Source organism: Anoplopoma fimbria, chromosome 12 (assembly GCF_027596085.1).
Source record: "Anoplopoma fimbria isolate UVic2021 breed Golden Eagle Sablefish chromosome 12, Afim_UVic_2022, whole genome shotgun sequence".
Taxonomy (NCBI): Eukaryota; Metazoa; Chordata; class Actinopteri; order Perciformes; family Anoplopomatidae; genus Anoplopoma; species Anoplopoma fimbria.
The window spans coordinates 23,165,399-23,190,206 of record NC_072460.1 but is presented as its reverse complement, the minus strand read 5'-3'; the positions used below and the strand labels follow the sequence as shown (position 1 = coordinate 23,190,206).

At 43.4% G+C, this 24,808-nt stretch overlaps 1 protein-coding gene across 4 annotated transcripts in view; it reads left to right on the top strand.

The window, feature by feature from the left end:
- Nucleotides 1-300: 300 nt before the first annotated feature.
- Nucleotides 301-24,808, top strand: part of tmcc1a (transmembrane and coiled-coil domain family 1a) — a 42,676-nt gene continuing 18,168 nt past the window's right edge. The window contains exons 1-4 of one of the 4 annotated variants that reach the window (XM_054609646.1): nt 301-346; nt 1,304-1,384; nt 11,631-11,668; nt 12,926-13,866. In XM_054609646.1, the coding sequence (XP_054465621.1) occupies nt 13,180-13,866 (687 nt within the window). In that variant the 5' untranslated portion in view covers nt 301-346; nt 1,304-1,384; nt 11,631-11,668; nt 12,926-13,179. Of the gene's footprint in view, nt 484-1,303; nt 1,385-11,630; nt 11,669-12,925; nt 13,867-16,438; nt 16,594-24,808 lie in introns of those variants that run through there. The other 3 variants (XM_054609645.1, XM_054609647.1, XM_054609649.1) reach the window with 3 other exon arrangements.

Here is a 24,808-nt window from a genome sequence, read left to right as displayed (position 1 = left end):
TATATATATAAAATAAAATAAAATATAGAATAAAAATAAAATAAAGAAAAACCATTGAATGAGAAGGTGTGTCCAGTACTTTTGACTGGTACTGTATACATTCAGCTTGCTGGATAATCTAAACACACATGTATGTGTAGATAACTAGGTATCTGTTTTTCACACGCGAGTGAAGCCTCTTATCACCACAAACAATCTTTGTCTGCTTCCGTTCAGCTTCCGTTCTGCGTCATGACGTCACAGCCTGGGAGGGAGAGAGCGCAGAAGGGGTGGGTTTATGGGGTCTTTTCGGGGGTGGGAGGGGGTAAACGTCCAACCAGCTCCAACAGTGTTGCCCTCTCCCCGTGTGAGTGTGAAATGTTCGCGTTAGTTTTTTGCTCTTTCGGTCAGTTCGTGCCTCTGTGTGACGCGTGCTGCAGCCCGGTGTCGCGCCGCTCTGCACGATGATCTGCACACACTAACGGGACTGTCAGCCTGAGTCCGGTAACACACAAGAATTTTTTATAATTTTTTTTTGCTTTATACACATCGCTGCATGCACTTTCACAATATGCATGAAAGCTCGTCTGCAAATTTTGTTTTTATTCTTCATTTTATAGCGTTTTTTTTTTTTTTTTTTTAAAGTACACCGTGACTGAACTTACGTTTCGTAACGGTGCCTATATATATATTTCATCTGCCGTGTGACGTCATCATTTTGCTGCAGTAGCTATTACAATTTTTTTTTTTTTTTTTTTTTAAATATATATATATATATATAAAAAATTGTAGAAAAATATGTAGTGATGCACAACAGGTTTGTATTATTGATTTACATAGTAGAAAAAAAATAAAAAATTGTTTAAGGTTTTTGCCAGCTTGTTATGGACTCAGGTGAATTAAAGTAGTATGTAAGTTAATTACAATTTTTTTTATTTACTAAGATGCTTTCATATTAAGCTGTCTCTGTCCTGTATATTAGTCAGGGCCTGGCCAGTTGCAGCATACTCAAGTCTTAATAAACCCTCAGCAGGGTTTATTTCAGTCTCAACTGGCTAATGCAATCTGATGGGCTAAATACATTTCATGGCCCGGTGAGGATGGACATCTGCAGCCTCATTACCTCTGATGCCTGGTATGATTCACAGAGGAGCAATATTTTTTTTTTCTTCCTGCAATCTATTATCAGTGTCTGGGACATACACACTCTTTCACACACACACAGGCGTAAAGCAGTCAGGCAGAGAGAAGAGTACAAAGTGCCAAGGAAGCAATTTAGAGGATTACGTTTTCCATCTCACTTTTTCTTCTTCTCTTCTTGTAGATCTGCGGGCCTGATGTAGCAGGTTGTCATCTCCTCTGCGATGAAGGAAATCCACTCCAGCGTCGTGACTATGGACTGAAGGTTTGTTCTCATCCACTTGCTCATTTGTTCTGGTAGCTTTTTCCATCTCTGATTAGGGCTGGGCGATAATTCAATATGTAAGTTTATCATCTTTCAGTGGAAGCGTAGACATCGTGATACACAATTATGTCTTTAAAATTGACAATAACAAGCACATACTAACTTCAATATTTCAGAAAGGCAGAGCAAATCTGTAATATCAAACTATTCTTTCAAAAGGATTACGTTGTATTTGTGTGCATGCATTAAACATAGTAAAAGCATAGCTTGAAATATTTTTGAAATTTCTCTTTAAACTGTAGTGTTCATTTTACACTAAAACACTAAGTAGTTTTAATTTGCCAACTATTATATTCACACAAAAGAATCCTAAAATAAGCTTAATCTATTAAACTACCAGAAAACATGCTATATGATGATGTATATCGTTATCGAGATATGAAATGACCTTTATCGTGTAGAGGACTTTTGCCATATCGCCCATCCCTAACTCTGGCCATTTTTGTAACCTGGTGGTTTTGACACTGCACTGCATGTACAGTATATATATATGTATATGTGTGTGTGTGTGTGTGTATGCCAATACAACCCAAAGATTTGAAGGGTCTGGTATGACTTGATATATCCCACTATCTGTTCACCATACTCTGCTAAGTGGCTGAGAGCTTGGTTGCCCCTTCAGGGCTCTGCTAACTCAGCCAGTCATGTCCCACTCCGACAGTCGGACCACCACGATGACGCTTCCCTCCTCCTCCTCCTCCACCTCCTCCTCCTCCTCCTCCTCCTCCTCCTCCTCCTCCTCTCTTGCTGCACTCACGTTGTGCTTTCCCGGTTGGGAGCAGAGCTGAGAATTTAGAGTCTTTGTACGGGTGAAATGTGTTTTTGTGTTTATGTATGTGTGTGTTTGCGTCCGTGATGCTTACAAAATAGAACTCAGTGGTCCCGAAAGATGGAGTCGCCTCCTCCTCTGACTTGTGATCAGCTTCATGTAACAGTTTGGCATCGGACGTGGTGAAGATGTGCTTATCCCAGGTCAGATCCAAAGTTTCACGCAGCTCGCTATAGGCTCGCCTGGCTGTCACAGGGGCTGATTAATTGGCTGCATGTAGTGGAAGCTGGAATGTCTCACAACAAAGCTGCACACTGACACTGGATTAGAAGGATGACATGAAGTAGATTATAGTTAAAGATTATTCTGATGTGCAGGTGGCACCTTGCATGGTGGCTCCTGTCATCAGTGTATGAATGGGTGTGATGTGATGATTTCATGTATTAACCAATCAATTATTATTATTATTATACATGTGATGATTTCATGTATTAACCACATCGGTAGAGACTTCTATTGTAAAGACTTTAGAGGTTTTGATGGGTAAGGAAGACAAAAAGTAAAGATTTCAGATACAGTTTTTATTGTTTATATTAAATATAATAAGGCATGTGTGTCTATTCGGCAATTTAGAGTTTGGTTGTAATAGATAACAAACTGAGATTTTTAATTGAAATGTTGTGTATTATGTTCCGCATGACAGTATACTGTTGTTTTACTGCATAAGCAAATTGTTTATGAAATTGTAGTGTTCGGTTGAATAAGTTACCTCTCCTTTGGGTGCTCTGATTTCATAGTTCAAAGAGGTTGGGTTAATTGGCCATAAATTGACCTCTGAATTGCCCATGGATGTGACAGTAAATGTCACTCTGTTTGTGAGCTTAGGTGGATTTGTTATCCCGCACTGTGAAAGACTGTGCTGTGTCCAGAATGTACCAGACTTCTCACACAATGTATGCCATGCAAAGGCTTTAGCTCCCTGCGTCCCTGAATAGGATGAGTGGCATAAAAGACAGGGGGAATCGATGCTTTATTTGTTGTTACTGTTACATAATATGTTCCTACTTTTAATAATGCAATAAGTAAAGAACACATTGAGGAGAAACAAACACATTTCTCTTGTTTTGTTCCTTATGCGTGGTAGCTCCACTCTGCTGCAGATCAAAACATGATGTGTATTGTAGAGAGACAGATACTGCAAAGACCTGAGCTGAGTTCTTGGCAGCGGAACAACACCTCCGGCAGTGTTTGCGACCGGATAGCTGGTGATGTTTCATGTCTTTGTTGCTGCACTACGATCTCTCTGGTTAGATGAGGTCACCTGGACGGCAGTGTGTGGCACAGGAGGCACATGTGGCATTGGCCCCAGAACAAAGGACATTGTGGTTGAAAGTGGGGAAGAAATACAAAGCACTTATCAGCTAAATGGGAAATGGTCTTGCATTTATAAGGCGCCTTTCTGTCCTTCAGGAAACTCAAAGCACTACACTACATGTAAACACTCACACACTGATTTCCCAGCCTTCCTTTCGGGGTTCCGTATCTTGCCCAATGACACTTAGACTTGCGGACTGGAGGAACTGGGGCACGAACCGCTGATCTCATGGTTGGTGGACAACTTGCCACAGGCGTCCCAAGTGATGCCAAGCCCACATAATGTAAAAGTCTGAAATCTCTAATGTTTCTAGACACTTAAAAACAGGCATATGTATCATTATACTCAATGTGAACCCAATAAACATTCGTCGTTGGTTTACTGCATACAAACAGGTGGTTTTCTTGTAAGTTATGGATTGCAGTTTTTATTTTGTTGTCCTTTTCCCCCAAATTAATGATGTAAACATATACAGAGAGATTCCATGTTTAGATTCAGTTTTTCTGAGTTTAACCAGTAAAACAGTCTCAGAATCCTTCAGGCAGCAGTAATTCGGCTCTGTTGGCTCAACTAAAGGTCAGCCGTGGCAAAGGAGGAAGTCTCAGAGAGGAAACACACTTTTTCCTTTTCTCTCACTCTCACCCTCTCTCTCTCTCTCTCTCACCTTGTCCTTCCTCCAGCAGGGCTTTACTGTGAGGTGTCATAGTGCAGCTTAATGCCACGGAACATAAATCATTCTTTATCTCTGTTACAATCAGAGTTGGTTTTTTTTGCCAATGCCCTCAAGAAACATTTACAAGTAAGAAGCAGTCCCATCCTACTGATCTTGTAACTGTGGACAAACTGGGCTCATTCTTTCCAGTAGGACTGTCTCCCACACATCCAGAATGAAGGTGACATTCCTCCATAAAAGCTGTGGTTTCCATTGGCAACGAGCTGCCTGCTTCCCTCTTATCCCTTCCTGTTTGAAGACAGAGGCAGAAAAGAAGCCAGGGTCACACAGCGTTGCACCAAAAAATAGGACTGAGGTCCATTTTTGTTTTTGTTTTAAAGATAAGCTCACATATGATAGAACATTTGGAATAAAAAAGTAGTAACTTTGGTAGATAACTTGGACAGCTGAACCCCCATATTAGCTTCAGATTAACATTTTTGTACGGAAAGAGTACTGTAGATTTTAATTCAGACTTTTATAAAGTTATATAGACATTTCCTTTTGCATAAAACTGCACTACATCTTCCTATCTTTCATTGGCGGGCTTTAGATAAAGTTTTAAACTCACAATTAATACCTTCTGTCAACTTGAATCCTCTCCCAGAGCGTATAGACGTGACATCTTGACCCACAGCCTTCGTGTTGATCCCCAATATCACGCTTATAGTAAGAGCTTCAAGACCAGAGCTTGGATGTGCTGATCCTCGCTAACCCCCCTATTGGGCTGCAGAGGTGTCTGGTTACCTGAGCTCCGAGATCTGACTGAAGAGTTATTTAAATAGATGATGATACAGATGATTTATATCTGACTGCGATAAGTTGTTCTCACCTGCCGCGACCACAAAGAGCCAGATGCCCCATGGCCTGATGAACCTGGCAGGTTTCTCTTCTGTGTTGTGTTGACACGCATTCTTTTTTTTCTCATTCCTTGTGGTTGTGCGCCTTTAACACAATCTCTGGTGTGAGATTTCAGCTGGTATGTAGGTGGTTTCCAGCCCGTTGACAGGCGATGATTCCGTGCCAGAGCTTGTGGAATATGAGCTATGTTGGCCAAGTTGGCCTGGCCGCTGTTAAACACCTATCAGGTTAATAAGTGAGGCCACTTCTGCAGGGTTTAAAATGTCATACATGCTCTATTTATTTCCCCTCTTGTCCACTGGAAACCCCCCTTCGAGGACACCTGTCTTACTAGTAAACAGCAAGGGAAAGAGATCCTCACTACCAACTCTGTCCATCAGCTCCCATTAGCGCTGGACCAGTGTCATTTCCATGCACATGGTGAATTATTCACCAGAACACCGGCTCTGGTGTTGAGCAAAGATGCAGAGATGTGCCTTTTAAACAAGGTTTAAACGTATGGCCCCATTCAACACTCCCAGCTGGAGCTTCACCACGCTTATAGATTTGTTCTCTGTACAACCTAAACCTCAGAGATACTTACAGCCTTGTACATCCGCAATAGATCAACACAATAATGAAATTAAATGAAGTAAGCTCTCTCTGCTGCTTTGTCTTTGCAGCTTCCTCACAGGTTGGGTAGTCTTAGATGACTCAGACTTGCTTCACACCCAAGACACCACTTGTTCCCTTTGTATGCGCGTGTGTGTGTGTGTGTTTGTGTGTGTGTGTGTGTGTGTGCATTTGTGCATTAATGAACATTTTGTTTTGGTTTTCACAGCGTTATGAGTGGGGGAGGTAATGCGGGGTGTAGGTACAGATGGTCTCCTGTTGCCTGAGAGACGAAATCAAGTCAGAAATATTAGGCCGGGTAAGGCAGGCTTCCTCGTTCATACTCAGAGATTTTGCCTTATTAAAGCTAGTGGTCACATATATTTAAGATTAAAGGAGCATTATACGACATTCCTGGCAGCAAACAACTATTTGTTAAGTTTAGACATACTGGAGTAATGTCTACCTGAGCAGAGGATGAGGTCAATCTCCCTCTCTATCTGTGTTGTAATATTTCAGCCTGTCCTTGCTTTGTTGACAATGACTGGCCGGCCATGCGTGCTTTTAGTGCATGTTCGTGTACGTTAGCGTGCCCAACTGGTTAGCTCTACGCTGCTCTTATATGGCGGTGACGGCTAACAACGCTGTCCCGACCAACAGCGTCTTCGTGGAACCGTAGCACCCTCCCTCTGGTTTCCCCTCGGGTTAACACTGTTAGCTGTGTTATGAGATTTGCCGTAGTCTGTACTGTTGTTGCTGTTAGCGACATTAGCTTCGAGAAGTTTGCCTTCAGGGCTTTCTGTCAGAAATCCCCTTAGGTTTAGGTGACAAACCTACCAAGTTAGGTTTAGGAAAGTATCATGATTTGGGTTAAAATAAACCCTTTTGAAGACAAACTGCCCCCCAGTGCCACCAGCTCAGGCGTCGCCATGTTGAGAGCCTTTGAGGGAAAAGTCGTATCTTGAACCTTTTTAAAATAGTGGATTCATGTCAGTTTAACACTGATACCTGGTGTGAATCTGTCTCCAATAAAAGTATTCTTGGCAGCAGTACAAGCAGGTTACATTTTTCATTCTTAAACTTTTGAGTAACACTCTGTTGTGTCATTAAGAAAACACAGATGTGTGGTTTTGTGTGTGTGTGGGTGTTTTTTTTTTTGGGGTCTATGTGTATAGGAGTGAATGATTGCGTGTCTTCTTGTTTGTCTTGTTCCTGGAAAGCTGAAGTCAACTCTGGCAGCGCGGGGCCTCCCTGTGGGTTTCATCTTGCACAATAGGGCGTTGTGCCTGCCTCTGTCAGGGAACTACCTGCCATTCACATCCTCATTCAGACACACTCTGTGCTGAGCGCCCGGGCCGAACCCGACACGGCCAAGCGAAAAAACACGCCACGGACGGGATGCCTTTGATCCAGTCTGGCCTCTTTCACTCCCTCTGTAGCCCTCTATCTCCCTCCTCTCACTGACTGGCTGTCCCTGTTTCGTATACAAAGAGTTGTCTCTCTTATCGCAATCTTTGCAGTATGCTGAAGTCATCTCCTGCACTGTCAGAGCTGACACAACTGTGCTAGTCTCTGCCCCCCTCCCCGACACGCACAGACACACACACACACACACACACACACACACACACACACACGCACACACACGCACACATAAATACAATAACGATTGTTCCTGCTTCCTGCCTATGCTGTCATTTTGCAGCTGCTGAATGAGATATGGTCCAGTTTCCATCGGTCAAAGACAACTCACACAAACGCACATATGTACACAGATGCACATTTCCACGCAATATAATTCCGGCAATCTCTCTCTTTCCTTTTCCGTGTATGTCCGATAAACACACACACACACACACACACATATTTGTGCATGCGCTCGCACACAAGCATCGCTGCCAGAACTCTCTGGCCTAATTCCCCTCGTATTGATGTGTGTCTGTCAGTGAAAGAGGCGCAGCACAAAGAGCAGCGATGGGCCTGTGTGTGGCTCAGAGGGAACAAAGAGTGGTCTATTCCACGCCAGCTCCCAGACTCCTCTGGAAACACTGCACAGGCTTGTTTAAGCCATGGCCATATTTTGAGTTAAGCTACTGTATGTTGAGCAACGAACAACAACATGGATGCTTCAGTGTCAGAGAGCACGGGCCAGATTGACCCCCACTTGAGTTTGTCATGCCGAGTTGTCCCGCTTTATTTACGTCAAGAGTAGAATTAAACTTAAACAGTCAAAAAAGAGATAGTGGTCGGGTTATTGTGCAGCTATTTGGTTGGGAAGTACTGTAACTATGGTCAAATTTGCATGAAAAGACTCTAACACTGATACATAAATTATCTCACGTTATGCTAGATTGCACATTATTTGTTTTATCACTTAGCTATTGGAGCTGTCACCCTCACCATTGTAACTCTGGGGCTTAATCTCCTTTTAAATAATCACCTTTGATTGTCGTCTTTTTTCAATTATGATAATGGGTGTGAATTTAGAGCACTCCAGTGCCACATTTTCATCAATACAACCTCTCCTTTTGAATGCAGTTGTTTTCTATCCAAAGGTCTAAAGGGAACATTCACATGGATCTGTGATGTTGTCATTTGTTGTTAAGCACTTGCAGTTAACACCTTTTGTATTTATCACAATACTGAATCTTGGATCTATTCTATTAAAGGTGTGCTCCTCATGTGCACCCTCCTCTTCCTCCTAATGCACATGTAATAAACCTTGCAATGTCCCCTAAAATGTTGAGCAAACTTTCCAAACTTCCAATCTTGTCTCATCTCAAAGCTGTAATGCCAAGTGGTTGCATTATGGTGAACCGATCTATTACATTCAATATCATCATTTACATTATAGTTTGCTTGGCTCAGTTTGAGCACGGCCATATATCAACGCCATTTGGAATTCCATGCCGGTGACAGCCGTGGCCGGATGATTTATGGTTTTAGGTTGTCCGTCCGTAAATACGTCTGGAGGAAGGTCCGTACGTCCGACTGGTCCATTCTCCGGAATATATCTCAGGAACTCATGCAGGAAATGTCTTCATATTTGACACACAAACATTCCCCTGATCTCAAAGATTACCAAATCAGAATTTGGTCAAGGTCACTCTGACCTCCCATCCGTCCCATTCTTGTGATGTCTGGAGAACACCTTGAGTGAATCACATCATATCACAAACGTCCAACTGGACTCAAGGACGACCTGACTCAACTTTAGTGGTCAAAGGGCACTGTTTTTGGCCATAACTCAATAACTCGTATGCCAATTATGTCATTTTCACACAAATACCTTATCGGATAAAATGATGAATGGATTACATTTTTTGCAGACATGGATGTAAACTGCAACATGATGATGTGGTTATTCTAGTTTGTCCAGCCGACCAGTGCCTGATCTCTGCTGAGCTTTCACCATTTCCCCCCCCAAAAAAAAAAAAAAGACAATAACTGCGGCACTGGACGGCTGGCAGCGCGCTGAATGGAATGAGCTGCCGAGCTAAGGACAAGGACACATGTGTTTGTTTGTGTGTTCGTATATATTTACACAAAGGCACCATTGAGGGTGACACAGCTCCAGAGAGGCCATTGTCCATGTGGTCGTTTGTAATTCACCTTTGACAGTATTGTGTCGTTTCTGAGAAACATGCTGACTCACTGAGACTGCCGGTCCCGCCTGTCACTGACACCTGATGAACGCTGATCTGTTTCTGTGGTGGATGAGGCTTAAATACACCAGAATACAGCCACACAATAGCATGTTTCTGAGGTGGATCTGAGGAGTGAAGGGAGAATTTCCCTAAGAGGATCACCAAAGTAATGCCGTTTTGTTAAATTTGTCTGAAGCAAAAACTTTTTAGTTTTCATGTAAAAAAAAAGATTACATTATTTGTCAAAATGTATTTTATCTTAAAAACAGAAGAATACTAACTGATGCAGTCTTTCAGAGTTGTATAATGTGGCGAAATGAAGTAATTTGGGTCAGAACGGGACAGTCGTCATTCAGAGATCCATCTGGTCTTCTCTTTGCGTCATCCCCTCATCAAGGTAAACTGACAGGCCTTTGCTTAAATTAAAACAAAGACGCAGGACCTCTCACACGTACACAAACATACCCACCGAGTCTGACAATAAACCTTTGTCCTCTAAAGGCTTCTGAAAGAGGATTTAGTTTAAATATAAAACCGCAGGCAATCAAGGAAACATCCAATCCAGCGCTGGGATCATCCTGTGCATGAAGGAGGGGATTTATAGACACAGAGGGTCGGCACAGGGCTTCAGCTCCAGGAGAGGATTAACTTAGGTTTACCCCTCCGCTCACCAGCTACCAAACAACGGCACAGGGCTCCATCGTAATCAATTAAACTTCATTGTGACTGCCAGAAACCGCCACTAAGTGTGTGGGTGCGTGCACAATCAAGTTTACTTAATTATAATACACATGTATGCATGAGTCCCCACCTTCTATGATCATACAGGAAGTTCATATCGCAGTAATCATATGTTGATATCTGGAAACATTAGTCTTTTAGTTTTTATTTAATCATAAAGGAAGGAAGAAAGAAAGAAAAAAAAACTTAAATAAGATTAAATTGACAGAAAGAAGAAATTGATGCTCAATCATGTTGAATAAGAACGTTTGCAAGGCATTGATCTCCATCATAAAATTAAACCTTATTTTTACATATATTTTAAATATGTACATTTATTTATGTTTCTATTTACAGGCACTACATGCAGATTTCTTTCATATTATATTTTATGAGAGATAGATATAGTTGAGTATTTGCAACAGAATTGTGTATTATGATTATGATGAACTACCTGTATTTTTTATAGAAGAAGCGGTAATCATTGAAAATACCAGGTTGAAGCTGTGTTATTATTACTATGGAAGTCACACAATATCTTTACTCCCCTTATTAGTGCCACCAAATGAACCCACTGCCTCTAAATTAAGCACATCAGTGTCTGCTGTTCTGAATCTGCCTATTTAGCAGAAAAAGATTAAACCAGATCAGCCTGTGGAGAAAGTAAAAGCTGCCGTGCGAATCTGTTTATGTGCATGAATGCGCCTTTTCTTGCCAGTGACAACGTCTCCATTGTGATTAGCGATATGCTAACTGCGTATACCTTCATGCTCACTCTCCTTCTGTCTCCGGACGCAGCGTCAAACCGAACAGCCGATTGCATTCACGGCAAATGCGAATGAAGTCGTAGCTTCATTTGCATAGATACCATTTTTGCAGTTATGAGAAGTGGTTTGTGTGTGAGTGTGTCAAACTGTGTGTTGTTCTTCATGACCTCACAGTGCAGCTGAATGAATATGTTTTTTTTTGAGGATGTAGCCGTGCATCTCCAGGGCTTTCGGATGTTACTGCCTCGCTTGTTTTGCTGCTCTCAATGGGAGCAGCTCGGTCTGTCTGTGGGTTTATCTCTGAGGTGATCACTGTTCCACCAATGAGCTTCCTGCTTGAGGAAGACAGCTTGTATGTTATCAGGTGTCCGCTCCGGTTTTGTCACTCGCTTAGATTCTGCAATGCTGCGGTAGGAGTTCATGCACTGTGTTTGTGACAATGAATGTGGTTTCTAGTGCGGAAACCGAAAGCGTCTTGATACCGCCACAGGATCAGTAAGATTTGCCTTTGGGGTTACCAAATTAGGCCCTGAAGGAACATGCACACAAAGTTGTGTCACACTATATAGCACGTGTTCTCCCTGCAGACACACATGTTCACAGCTCGCAGTGAAAGATGATTATTGATTGCCAGATTGTTTGAGGATCTTGAGATCAGTGAAGATTGAAGTTTTGCATCTTATGAATGACTTATGATGTTTTTCTTTCTTTGGTCTCCTTCCATCCATCCACCTCCTCTCTCAGGTAATCCAGAGTGAGTCACGCTGACAGTTGGGCTGATGGTAAGTGGGGTTTTTTCTTCCTCTGACATGAGTCATTATTTCTCTTTCCCACTCTCGCCACTCTTATTCCCTCTCTGCATCCTTTCCTTCACACCACCAGCCTCTTGGGGGCCCGTCTGACTGCATCCGCCTCCAGGCTCCACATCTCCCTGGAGGCTGTTTATTATCTTAGCCTGCATGTACCTGCTTACTTTTGAAACCTGGATCCAAAGCTTGATTTCCCTTTTCTTACTTTGTATTTGCTCGTGAGACATTGGCCTGTTTGAATGTAGAATGACTCAGATGGCCTGGCACAGCTGTCACTGAGGCAGCCTGTCTGATGCCATCTGCAAATGACGATACAGTATTTATCCTATATTATTATTAAATCACAATCGCATATTCCTTGCGGGGGGGGTTGTTGTTGTTATAATGACGTTTTACACAGACTCAATATTGCAACAAGATTTAATGTTTGCGAGCCAATTAACTAGATTACCAAGGTTAATACCCTTAATAATAAAGACACTCACACAACCACGCAACAACGGTGACCTGCAACAGAGTCCACACAGCACGCTCGCCTCTCTCTAACCCGACACACGGACCTTGGCTCGGCTCCTTCCTGTTGCCGTCCTAATCCGACAACAAGAGATGCAATGTCCCGCTTTAATCCAGGTTGTCACGCATTGGATGAAATTTGTCCAACGGGGTCCGTTTGGATCCACAAACAGAAGGGAAGACTGTCTCTCTCTCTCTCTCTCTCTCTCTCTCTCTCTCTCTCTCTCTCTCTCTCTCTCTCTCTCTCTCTCTCTCTCGCAACCTGTTGCTTTTCAGGCTGGTTGAGTCATTCACGGTGGAGAAATCCTCTCTGCCGCTCACTATTCATATTTGTGGATAATTGCTTCGCTATTTGAATAATGAAGACTGCTGGACAAAATAAGCTTTTAAAATACATTTTTAGTGTCAATTGCAAATGACAAATTACTTTTTAAATGATTTTAGTAACACCCCCCCCCCAAATGTTGCTGTTGAGGTTTTCAGTGACTCTCGAGTGTCAAACAAAGTATTTTGCGCACTCATTTGGGCACCTAGATGCAGATGAATGCTGATTAGCCTGCAGACTGTTTAGTATGCATTCACACTTTCAACCGTTTATAATACAATTTCCAAGATGCAAATGCCACGAGTTAAAATGAAAATGAGTGATTTCATCTCACTGGATCTAGTCCACATTCCAGCCCCTCATAATCCATCTCCTCTCTCTGTCTGTGCCAGACCAGCAGGGCTACTGGTTCCTGAATCAAAGATGCATGCTCCCAATTTGGATTCATCCCTCTGACTGCCACTCAGCCGATCCGACCCTCCACCAGACAGTCCCATCTCCACCTCCACTGTTCTCTACTGTACTCTGCTGTTGTCTAGTCTTCTGTCCTCCAGCCATTGTCCTGGTCTGACCCTCTGCATGTCTCACTGAGAGAGAGGGACGTGTTTGCTGACTGTTTGATGGGACAATTCCTCCCCTGCTATTCATGAGAGGTCAGCGGGGCCACATGCAGCAGGGGGATGACACTCAAAGGGAGCCAGAGGGGGTGGGCCCCAGTTCAGGTCCTGGAGCTAGAGGAGAGGCAGGGGGGTCACCAGGCCCGGGGTTGAAGAGGGCCTCATCCAAGTCAGAGCCCCCCTCTTTGAGTAAGATGAGCCAAAACGCCAGGGAGAGCATGGGGGTTCTTGGCCAGGGACTGAAACAGCTGTTCCAGCATCAGCGTAGACGCCTCTCCCTCTCTCGCTCCACCATCCCCTCTTCGTCTTCCTCCTCGTCTTCCTCCGTGGTGTCAGCAGGTGGCTCCTCCCCCTCTGCCCCGGAGGATGCCTCGGGGCCCTGCTGTGCTGAATCTGACCACCTATCTGCTCCTGTGGTTCCCTCCGCAGCTGGCCGGGGCTCAGGCGCCGCGGGCACCATGAGGCGCGGCACCAGCCTGCAGAGCCGCCGCAGCAAAGGGTCCGGGTCGGGATCGGGGAGCGGAGACCGCGATCCCCTCCTGAGAGGGAGCCCCAAGGCCCCGCACCGCCGCAACACCCACGACCCGCAGCATCACACCAGCCGCCCTCGCTCCTCCTCCGCCAATGACGACGCGCCCAGCAGCCCCACTATCGGATACAGCGGAGGCGACGTGGTGCTGTCGTCGGGGTACCAGTCCACGGAGGAGACGGACAGGGTGAGTGACAGCAGCCGTTAATCATCTTATCACTACACGGGCTGATCGATGCGTCTCCTCTACACTTTCACTGGTGTCAGGCCTTCAATCAAGAGCTGAGGTTCACCTTGACACTGATGTAACCTTCCTCGCTGTATTAGCTGTGAACGCAGAGAGAAGGTCTGCAGCTGGCTGTCATATAGCCATGGTTCAGCTTGCTAACAAATGAGACACACTAGCACACACACACACGTACATACGCAATAGGCTAATGCACAACAGCGCAACTGGTTTTAAAGTCTGTTTTGAAACAGTTTTCCTTGCTTTACTCATTCCTCCTGTTCATACCGGCCTTTTGATGCCATCCCTTCACCGCAGCTCAGCACTATTACATTGTCAGGGGAAAGACAAGGAAGTCATTTTGTACTAAAATGATTAACTTCTGAAGATATTAACCAACTCAGACTGCTGAAGCATCGTAAAAACTTCTGTTAAACTTTGAAATATAATATTTTATATATTTTATATTTTGTAACCCATCATTTTTGATTGGTAGCACAACAGGACAGGATCTTTAAATGGCCAGAATTAACAAGATTAATAAACAACTGAATTGAATGTATATATGGCATCTGACTGGTTTTAAGACAAACCTTTTGAAACATTGTGCTTCTATCTATGATTTGATGCTTCTCTTGAATACCTATGTTGAATACACTTATTGTAAGTCGCTTTGGATAAAAGCGTCTGCTAAATGACTATAATGTAAATGTAATGTAATTTGACTCTTGATGATGTGTCTCAGTACATGCTGCAATGTACATCAATGTGCTTTCAAAATCTTCTTTTGTATTCAGCTTGCATAAACGAAGTCCGCTCAAAGTACATTTGAATGCCATATACCTGGTTTTTGAAAAACTCAGATTTTATTGTAATCCATAGTGTGTTTAATCCAGGGAATGGATTAAAAGTAGTGTACGGGGGTTAAAATGTTCTGCAACTTGTGTCCATGGAAAATAATAAGCATCGATTTTTATTTTTTTTACCTCAAGTTCAGACTTTGAACTTCCTCCCCACCAGACTCCAGTTGGTTCTGTCTGCCACCAGAGGTCACTGTCAGATCAGCTAACCTCGCTGTGAGCAGCACTGGGCTTGGTTCATGTGGAGGTTGTGTTTGCATTGTGAGCTCATGATTGCTGCGGACCAGACTGATCTTTAGGGGTTAACGAAATAAGCCGTGCCAAAGGACTCAGTATCAGTGTGTCACAGATGGAGTCATGCTATGCTATCGCTTCAGCCGTGGGAAGTAAGTCTAGACCAGTAGGCGTTAATATCCAATTTCCCTGACAGCTTCAATCTGTGAGCTATATTTAGAATACCCCCCCTTTCTTCATCGCAAAAATCACGTCTCCTCCAGGCGGATGTGAGTGACCTCACCTGTGATGACGGGGCGGGGCTGAGAGCCAGACACCTGCGCTCCATCAGTCCTGCTGCTGTGATGGACCACCCTCCACCGTGATGACCTGTCCCTCCCGTCTCTAGCTATATCAGCACGGTAACCAAGCAATGTCATTCAGGTCGACCCCAAAGCGGTCGCCTTGGTAACCCTCAAAAACTTGCAGCAAGCCGCCTCGAAACTACGCCCTGGGTTTGGGTTGCCACGGCAACATCGCGGTTGACCTTGGAGGTGTGTGACATCCTGTTGTGAGTGCTTGTCAAAATGTGTGTGTGTGTGTGTATCAGGAATGATGCTTCCTTTCTTTCTTTTTCTCAGAAATCCCCCCCTCTTGCCTTTTCTTCCTCTTTCTCTTTCTTGTCCCCCCTCCCTATGTCCCTCGAGATAGTTAGTACAGACAGTCAGCTGGTCCCTCCTCCTCTCCCATCTCCCCCTCCTCGCCCTCCTCCTCATTTACCACCACCACCACCACCACCACCTCCTCCTCATTGCCCCACCCTTCGGCTCCCTGACAGGAAGCAGGAGGCAACCTTGCCTCGTCCTAGATGAGTGAGAGCCGAGCACTGAGGCTGTGTGCGGTGGATCTTGTGTGACAGAGGATGTGAAGGGGTGTGTATGTATATGTGCGACTGGAAATACTTGAAACTGTGTGTGTGTGTGTGTGTGTGTGTGTGTGTGTGTGTGTGTGTGTGTGTGTGTGTGTGTGTGTGTGTGTGTGTGTGTGTGTGTGTGTGTGTGTGTGTGTGTGTGTGTGTGTGTGTGTGTGTGTGTGTGTGTGTGTGTACTGGAAGTCATTTGACAGCCATGTAGTGTGAGGATCTTGTGTGAGCATCTGTGAGAGACGGAGCTCAGAGGATCAGTGTGAATATGAGTAGAGGGCAACACAGCTGAGCCGTCTTATTCTCTGCTCGCTCTCCCTCCCTCCCTTCTTTTTTTTTTTTTTCTCATCTCCCTCTTTTGCTCTCTCTCCTCACTTGTGTTTGCATAGTAGACAGTAGAAAGCGGCGTGGACTAGAGATGTGTGTGCTCATGGCTGTTTGGAGAGGAGGGTAGATGGTGTGTACCTTTCTGTCTGTCTGTGTGTGTGTGTGCGTGTGTGTGTGTGTGTGTGTGTGTGTGTGTGTGTGCGTGTGTGTGTGTGTGTGTGTGTGTGAATGGAGACTGTGCTGTGTGAGGTGTTTTGTACTCTGAAGAGATATCAGTGTAGAGGAGTAGGACTGGAGTTCCAGCTGTGAGCACATCAGTCAGTCAGGATGGTGCAGCGCTTCAGTCTTCGTAGACAGTACTCCAAGGTAAGCTTAAAACACACAAGCTTGTTTAGACTTTAAAAACATGTCTGTGTCTTTCAGTCTCCATGCTGCAGCAGCTCCAAGGCAGCGTGGAGATGGGGAGACACATGGCGGAAGGCACAGTTGTCTTGAATCTTTGCTGCTGGCAAAGCCCTGTGTGGTGGTTTTGCATTTTCATCTTCCTGTCTCTCCGTCTTCCAGCTATTTGGTATTGTTTGCAATTTTGGTTTCTTGATCCGTGCTTTGTCAACAATGCTCACTTGTATAAAGCATTGTTTGCACATTTCTTGCATATCAACTTTGTTTTTGAGCTTCCATTCATTTGTAGGTAGTTTGATCCACACAGTAACTGATTAGTCTGTCTTTGCACTTTATCTCAACTCTTGTTAAACAGTAACTCGAGTTACAGCAGCCAGAGCGGCGGTGGTCGGAGCTGTCTCCAGGGGATGTAGTTATTGGTAAATATTATGTTTCATTGTTACTGATTATGGAGAGTTTATGACTCATTTTTCAATAACAGGCTGGTTTACTGCTCTACAGCTGTCTGTGGGTCTGATGTATAAATCCATCCCCTGGTGCTGTTAAAGAGAGTAGAGCGGCTGTGGGTAAAACTCAGCATTAAGATCTGTTAAGAGCCCACTGTTCTGCAGCTGGTGCTCAGCCTGTGGGATTAATTACAATCAGCTGCTGATTAATTGATTGACTGCGTGGATGTTCACATGCCTGGAAGTATCAACATGCACGAGCAGAGACGGAGGAGCTGTCTCACTCTCACTCTCAGACTGGAAGGCCACATCCCAGACTGAAGGAGATGAGATGGAGACCAGTCTGGTTTTTTTCTTCTCGGAGGGATGGAGAATAAAAACAAATTGTGAAAGTGAAGGGATGCCAAATGCTTTCGGTCAGAAATGAAGACGGGAGAACCGAGGGGGAGGCTCTAGTGGGATATGAGCTGCAGAAAGATGAAACAGAAGCTGAACCTGGAGGCTAGTCCTCGTTTTTTTGTTGTGTGTGAGAGAGACCGAAGCTTTGTTTTTCTTTTTGGAGAAAACAACCTCCTCCAGGGTCTGCCTGCGAAGGTTCACTGACCTTGGGTAGATTCAACCCTGTTTCTTTCCCCCCAGGCCGCTTCTCCACATGTCCACCTGTCTCCCTGCTCATCCTTTGTCTTCTTTTTCGTCTGCCACCATATTTTGGTTTCCATGTGGAGATTTCCTCCTGTGTTCTCCTGCAGCGTTTCCTAACAATCTCAAAACAAAATGCCTCACATTTAAACAATTCAGAGGAGCAGCATCCAGTCGAGCTGGGATCACGCAGCTGCATGCCCAATAAAACTGAAAATATTCTCAGCAATGTGGGGTTTGATACTAAATGCCTGCTTTTTTTAAAAACGAATCATTTATTAATGTTCGCTCCATTTCTTGTGCAGTGCAGTTAAATTTTACATTCCAATTTTTCTCTCAGCAGGCCTCTTAAAATGAACTAATTACAATGACTGGCATAAAAAAAAGATAAAAATATTAATAGGCCATATCATTCTGCAAGTTAGTTAGTACATAATGTCTAGAGGGAATATACAGGATCACATGGAAGAGGATCTGTGATGTTTGTATCCTCAAGTGCCCTAAATTAAATTTATTGTGTAATTTCTTTAATGAACCTGGTTTATACAAATATAGGTAAATATATTATGTCAGGGTTATTGATCGGGCTGGTTTTGTAGATTGATAACAGTAACATTTACAAATGTAGGTCTAATAATCTTACATAGTTGATTATGTTTGTGTTTATAATTAAATATTATGTGGGGTTAAGGATTTGTAATTGGGGTGCATTATAAAAGAATAGTATCAATAATTGCATACTGGATGCATGTAGGTTTGTTGAAGAAATTGTTGGATGGATTAAATATATAAATTACATTAACAGGGCCTCAAACTCTGCTTAAATTTCGGGGTTTCGAGCCGTAATACAAAGGAAGTTTTGTTTGATATATATGAATTTGTTTTGTACTATCAAGAGTAAACCATGCACTTATAATCCACTTAATGGCTGACTTTTATAGGATTTGTAACAAGCAGAATTCATTCCTCCCTTTCTTGACAACACTCACTTATGAAGGATTGGTTCTTCTTTCGTAATCCCACCGGTTCCGTCCTTAAGGGAGCAGGAAGAAGAAGTGTCAGTGGGAGGCTCCGAACATCACCTGGTCCCCCGAGGCTTGTTCCGTCCCTGCTAGTTTAACATCCTCATCATCGCTCTCGCATCTCCCCCCCAGGCTACCGGCTGTGTGCTGATGAAAGCGTTGGTGTCCTTTTGCAGCAGGACACCACAGCTCGTCCTGAAACTACGGTAGTGACATTGAGTTATTTAAAGAGCTGCAAAAGACAACACGGGGAATTGCTTGGTCACATTCTGTGTAAACAGCAGATAAAGATTAGGCTCCACCTTATAGTATCTGTGTTGTACTATTTGTTGGATTGTTTCCGACTCTTGTCATCCGAACTTTTTCAATATCTCCAGAGCGTTTTAACGTCCAAAAATCGAACTTTATTGTAACACAATAGATGTAATCATTTCTAAATTCACAACATGTTTTTATTCAACAAAGCATTCTGCTTCAATCGATATTTGTTGGTGTTTAGTCTTCAAAGCACAACATTTTGCACACACGCACAAAGAGAGGGAAGAACTACCGAGTTATATTCATGAAAAAAAAGTTGATTCAATAAAAAAGACTTTTAGTGTCAATAGAAGCTTTCAATGTAAAAGAGACTTATTCTGTACAGCCCTAATAAGTCCTATCAAAGCACTGTCTCTGCAGATTGCCCTCTGGTCACATTAAACACTGTGTCACAGAGCCACACAGTCAAGCCTGTGTATAAACAAACAACTGAGTTTCGATTGACTTTCCATGGGGATGATGAAGCATGTGCTCTTAGTCCACACTGGAGGTGATGTCATCACACTGCTTGTGTTTGCCAACTACCTGCCCGCGGCAGATTGTTTTTCTAGCGCTTTGTGTGTCAGAGCACCGTCATGACTCTCTGTGGTTCCGAGTCAACATTAAGAAAGAGACCTTATTACGTCGCTCCAGTCGGATGAGGAAGTAGCGTCAAGCCGCTAATGGGTTTTGCACATCTGTTGGTTGTGGTTTTGTTCTGACTTTCGTAGCAGCACCAAAAAAACAATGTGTTAACTTCCTGCTGTGTAATCTTTCCCTCTCTTATCTACCCTTTAGTCATTTTTCCTCCCTGTCTTCACTCATTAGTCTTCTGTCACTCATCGCAGACAAACAAAATACTCCTTTCTTTCAAGTGTTTCAAGTTTTTTGTGATGTGTTTGTGTGGTAGATTATGTGTGTTCTACAGTGTTGGGATACGTGTGTGGGTGTATGTGTGGCTAAGAGAGACAGCCATTGATCAGAAGAACAAACACCATTATCGACTTTGAATTAAACACAATGGATCTCCTGTTCTCTGCTCTCCTCTTACTTACATTACATGTGGGTTGTCCGTGTGTGTGTGTGTGTGTGTGTGTGTGTGTACTTTGTTAGTATTCAAGGAGCAACACAGTATTGTGCGACAAAAACATGCCAATCAACTGAACTGGGCAGATAATATGGCCCCGACATCCTAACATTAGACATTTGACATCGTGGAAACACTGTCCATCCACCTTGGCTATGTTTGAGCTCCAAAGCGTCATTGCTGTAAACAGACTCCGCCTCCTCTTGTCCCACTGGAGTCCTGCACTCTGTCCTGCGGTCCGCCAAACAGAGACCCATTAAAACAGAGATCCCGGATGCCACGATGGAGCCGGGTCTCTGCAAACATGTGGGCAGAAACAGTCACAGTCGCCTGAAATCAGCCAGCAGGCTGGGTGGTGGAATAGCCTTAGGCCTTAGCTGGGTTAGCTTAGCTTCCATCTCGGGCTCCTCTCATTCTCAACATGGTGATCATATACATTAATTAAGACAAAAAAAAAAATCTGATGCTTTGTCAAATCAATTAAGGTGTTAGGCCAAAATACGGCACCAGAATAGCTTTAAAGCTTCTTGGCATAGATTCAACAAAGTCGCCAATCCCTACTGAAGAGAACAAACAGATATCCCTCTCATTTGGTGTTTTAATGATCCTAGAATGTATTGTAGTTTGATTTAATGCTAGCAATGCTGTATTGGCCGTCCAATGCATCCCTGTTTGTCTTAATTTATGTGTTAGACACCGTCTTTATTTACTAAGTTAGTTAGAAACTTTTGTCTGTAATGTGGAGAATGGTTGGCTTCATCACAAACAACATGAATTACAAATAAGACAAGAAAATAATAATTTAATAATGTAAAAACATTATGAGAGCTTGGAGTTTAATCGTATGCAATCAAATTACAAAAAGTACAATGAGAAAATTACTCGAACATAAAACAAACTTGCAAAGTCAGCAAGTGGTGAAGGATTTTTTTTCTAATCATTTTGCCGTGCTTTGGACAAATTATTTCTTGTAAATGTTTTGGTTGCTTGTTGCTGTCGTAAGTTCCTTTCTGAGGAAAGCAAATCATATTGTGGGTACAATGAATGGGACGGATCACTTGTTATGTCAAGAGCTTTCTTTTAGGTATTCAGTACAGGCCTGCTGCTTAGTTTCCATCTGTGGTTTCTCTATGATTATTACTGGCCTTGTTAACCGTTCTTGACAGTTTCCATTTCCATTTGACATTCAAGTGTCCTTACCAAACATCCATGTTAAAGACCAAATGTTTTTACACCATTTCTTGAACATTCTTGCTCAGCCCGAAGTCTTTAAGCTTCCTGAGTAGGTGCAACCTCTGCATAGCTTTTTTTATTAGATAAGTTATAAGTATTTTTAAACAACAAACCTTTTCAACAATAAGCCCTACGATTGTTAGTGGTTGAAATAAGTCTGGACTAATGTTCACTGGATGCAACCATTTCTTTCTCCCTCTCTCTCTCTCTCTCTCTCTCTCTCCCTCTCATCTGTGTCCAATGCTCAGACCGTGGAGCTGCTTGCCCATCTCCATGGTAACAGGTTGATGTTCAAAGAGGGCCGTAGTGGCTTTATGCTCGCAGGTTCACCGTCAGATCTGGCAGCCACCTCCTCAGCCTGTCAGGTGGAATAACAACCTCTAAGCGCAGGAGCAAGGAGGTGGCTTCTAAAATTAGACTCCTGTGCAATTTTGCTAAATGTGCCGACTTTGTCTTGATAGAGTTGGAGCAATTAGGCTTTTTTACGTCACAGGAGACGTGTTGGAATGCCGCCCCATTGCTGAAGACACGCCGCTGTTTCCTGTTCCTCTCCACACACATATTTAAATGAAGTCCTCTGAATGATTTACAAAGAGAGTTGTGAATAGGAAAGAAAAGTGTGTGTGTGTGCTTGAAAGTTGACAAACCTCAATGGGACAAAAGTAAACACAAGCAATCGAAATGTTTTGTTGTACCATGTAAAATCCCGGCGAGTAGCCTTGAATCATACTCCTCTATTGTGTGTGTGTGTGTGTGTGTGTGTGTGGGCGTGCATGTGTGTGCATCACGTGTGCGTGTGTCTTTGTGTGTGTTTGAACTCTCCACCCAACTGTTTGCGCTCGCTTTGAAGCGTAGCGCCAGCCTCTTTAATTAGGCTGTTGAATATTCATATGTGATTATACATATATAGGCCAACGCCCTCATCCGGTGCTGGTCCCTATTAGCATTCACAACAGTGGGAACACATTTGAGCTACTACTACACACACACACACACACACACACTCGCACTCACACACACACACACACACACACACACACACACACACACACACACACACACTCGCACTCACACACACATCAGGGCTTCACAGTTGATGCGTAACAGGATAATTTGTGTGTGAAACCATTAAGGCGGGTGTGATGTTGTGAAAGGAAGGGCTCAAAGGAGAGATGGGGTGGAGGAATGTTTGTGAATGTTGTTTGGTAGGATGGACAGAGTCGTGGGGGAAAAGAGAGAGGGGAGATGAAGCCGTGAGTTTGAATCCCAGTCTTCCCTCTGTCAGTTTTATAGGTTTTTCTAATCTGGGTCTGAATGAGGAAGGCGTCTGCTGCAGCGCTCGGCCTGCTTTACTGCCGCTATTAATAGACAGATGTCTGAACTTGGCCTGGTCAAGTTCACTTTTCAAGGGCATTTAAATGTTTTAGTATATCTTGGGGGGAAATAAATAAATTAGGTGGTTTCTTTCTTGACAATCTACTTTTGAGAAGTAGATTTTTGACATCTGGTCCTCTCTAAAGGACAATACCAGCTGAGTGGCTTTATTTGTGAATAACTCGTTGTTGTTTTAACAATATTCTACTTTAAGTGGTTTTTATAATACTTATAATTCACTTGCATCCTCAATGAGAATTTCTAAGTTCGATGTGTGTGTTAATGAGAGCATGTGCATTTAAGTGTACATGTCAGCAGTGAGTCACTATCGGTCATCCTTTGTGTATTTATTTTTGGTCTGCAGCTGGTCCTTCCTCTTTGGATTTGTGTGTGTGTGTGTGTGTGTGTCTGAAAGAAGACATTAGTGTGGGCATGCACGTGCATCTATGCTGTTTTCTCAGCCGTTGCAGGATTGCCACATACTTGGTCAGTCACTGAGGATGTTCTGCTCACCCTCGACCCACATGTCTGTTCCTCTTCTTTGGTTCATTTCTACAGTTTTCAGCGCTTTCAGTTTTATTCATTAAAATGAGCTTCTTGACTTGTGTTGCCAAAATACACTACTGTGCACCTTCATGAAACATGATGTTTGGTTTTCTTCTCTTTGCTCAGAGAGGTCAGCAGATTGTTTTCAAAGGGAAATTGATCATTCCGAGCGAGGGGGAGCAGAGGAAACAGTCTGACGGACTCAGACGGGGCTCGCTCTGCCTCCCTGCCACTCCCTGCTCAGTCTGTATCGTTTGTGTGATTCTGATGAATTATGGATGAGGCTATAGATCGCTGAGCTCAGCTCTGCTCCACTGACCCACTTAGAACACACACACACACACACAAACACACACACAATTCAAATCTGATCACAATCTCTGGAGAAATATCGTCATATTTTGTCTCCACTAATAGCCATAAGCCATCCTCTCATTCTCATGTGTGTCAGCCATTAGGAATCCTAGGAATCTTTATTTTTTTTGCTGTTCCCATCCCAGCTCACAAATAACCTCTAGGCCACTGAAATAACATTGGCGGTATGTTTATTTTGTTCAGGCAAATAATGCAGCTGGTTGAAAAGGTTCCATCTGAAACAGTAAAGCATCACAAATTAGCATTTGCTGCATGCTGACATAGTTATTCATCTTTCATGACTGTCTCTAATCTCGGCTCATGATCTCCTATCTTTGAAATATTGTACAACCACAACGGCTACACCCATTTACACCCTCACACAAGAAGGGCTCCATGTCTTTCAGTAGGACTGATATTGAAAGAATGCAATGATAGCAGGGTTATTGACAGGAAACATGTCAGGAAATGTGCAGTCAGTACAGGCCAGTAACAGAGTCCACTGTTCATACAGCAGTTGACACACATTGTGTTGCATATTTTGTGCTCTAGCGCCCCCTTGTGTATTAAAGCTGTAGTTTGTTGTTGTACTCACTTAGTGTATCATTCAGTTTCTCTTTTAATGGTATGTTAATCCACATTCAACTAGGGAATATAAATACACAAAGGGTTGGACAGGGGGAAGTCTTATACACTGTTTGATATAATTGGAAGTAGATCTGTTTACCTTCTGCGTTCCGTGTGACCAAACATGCTCTATAACAAAAATGTTGCATTACAAGCTCTACCAATGGTGTTAAATGGTAAACATTTCCTCTCTCCTAAGTGGGCGTGGTCATGGCGTGTTCATCTCTTCCTCCTTCTCTTCTCCTCGTTTGGAAATGTTGTGAAGGTTGTGTGGATGGATGAAAGCAGATTGGGTTATATTTGCATAATGTATTCATATTTTTTTTTTTGCTAACATGAGATACTTACTCAACTAATATTACCATATCTAGCATTACAATAATGAGTTTGCACAGTAAGAACAGTAAGTTGCCAGATCTACAGAGAGTGTGTTGCTGAGGTAGAGAAAGGTCTGCCGCTAGCCTCCTAAAGGGGCGTGGCAGTGGCGAAACCCATGTGACACAGATACAGGAAGCCTGACTCGCAGTGCACCGTGTCCTCTCTGAGCTGTCTCT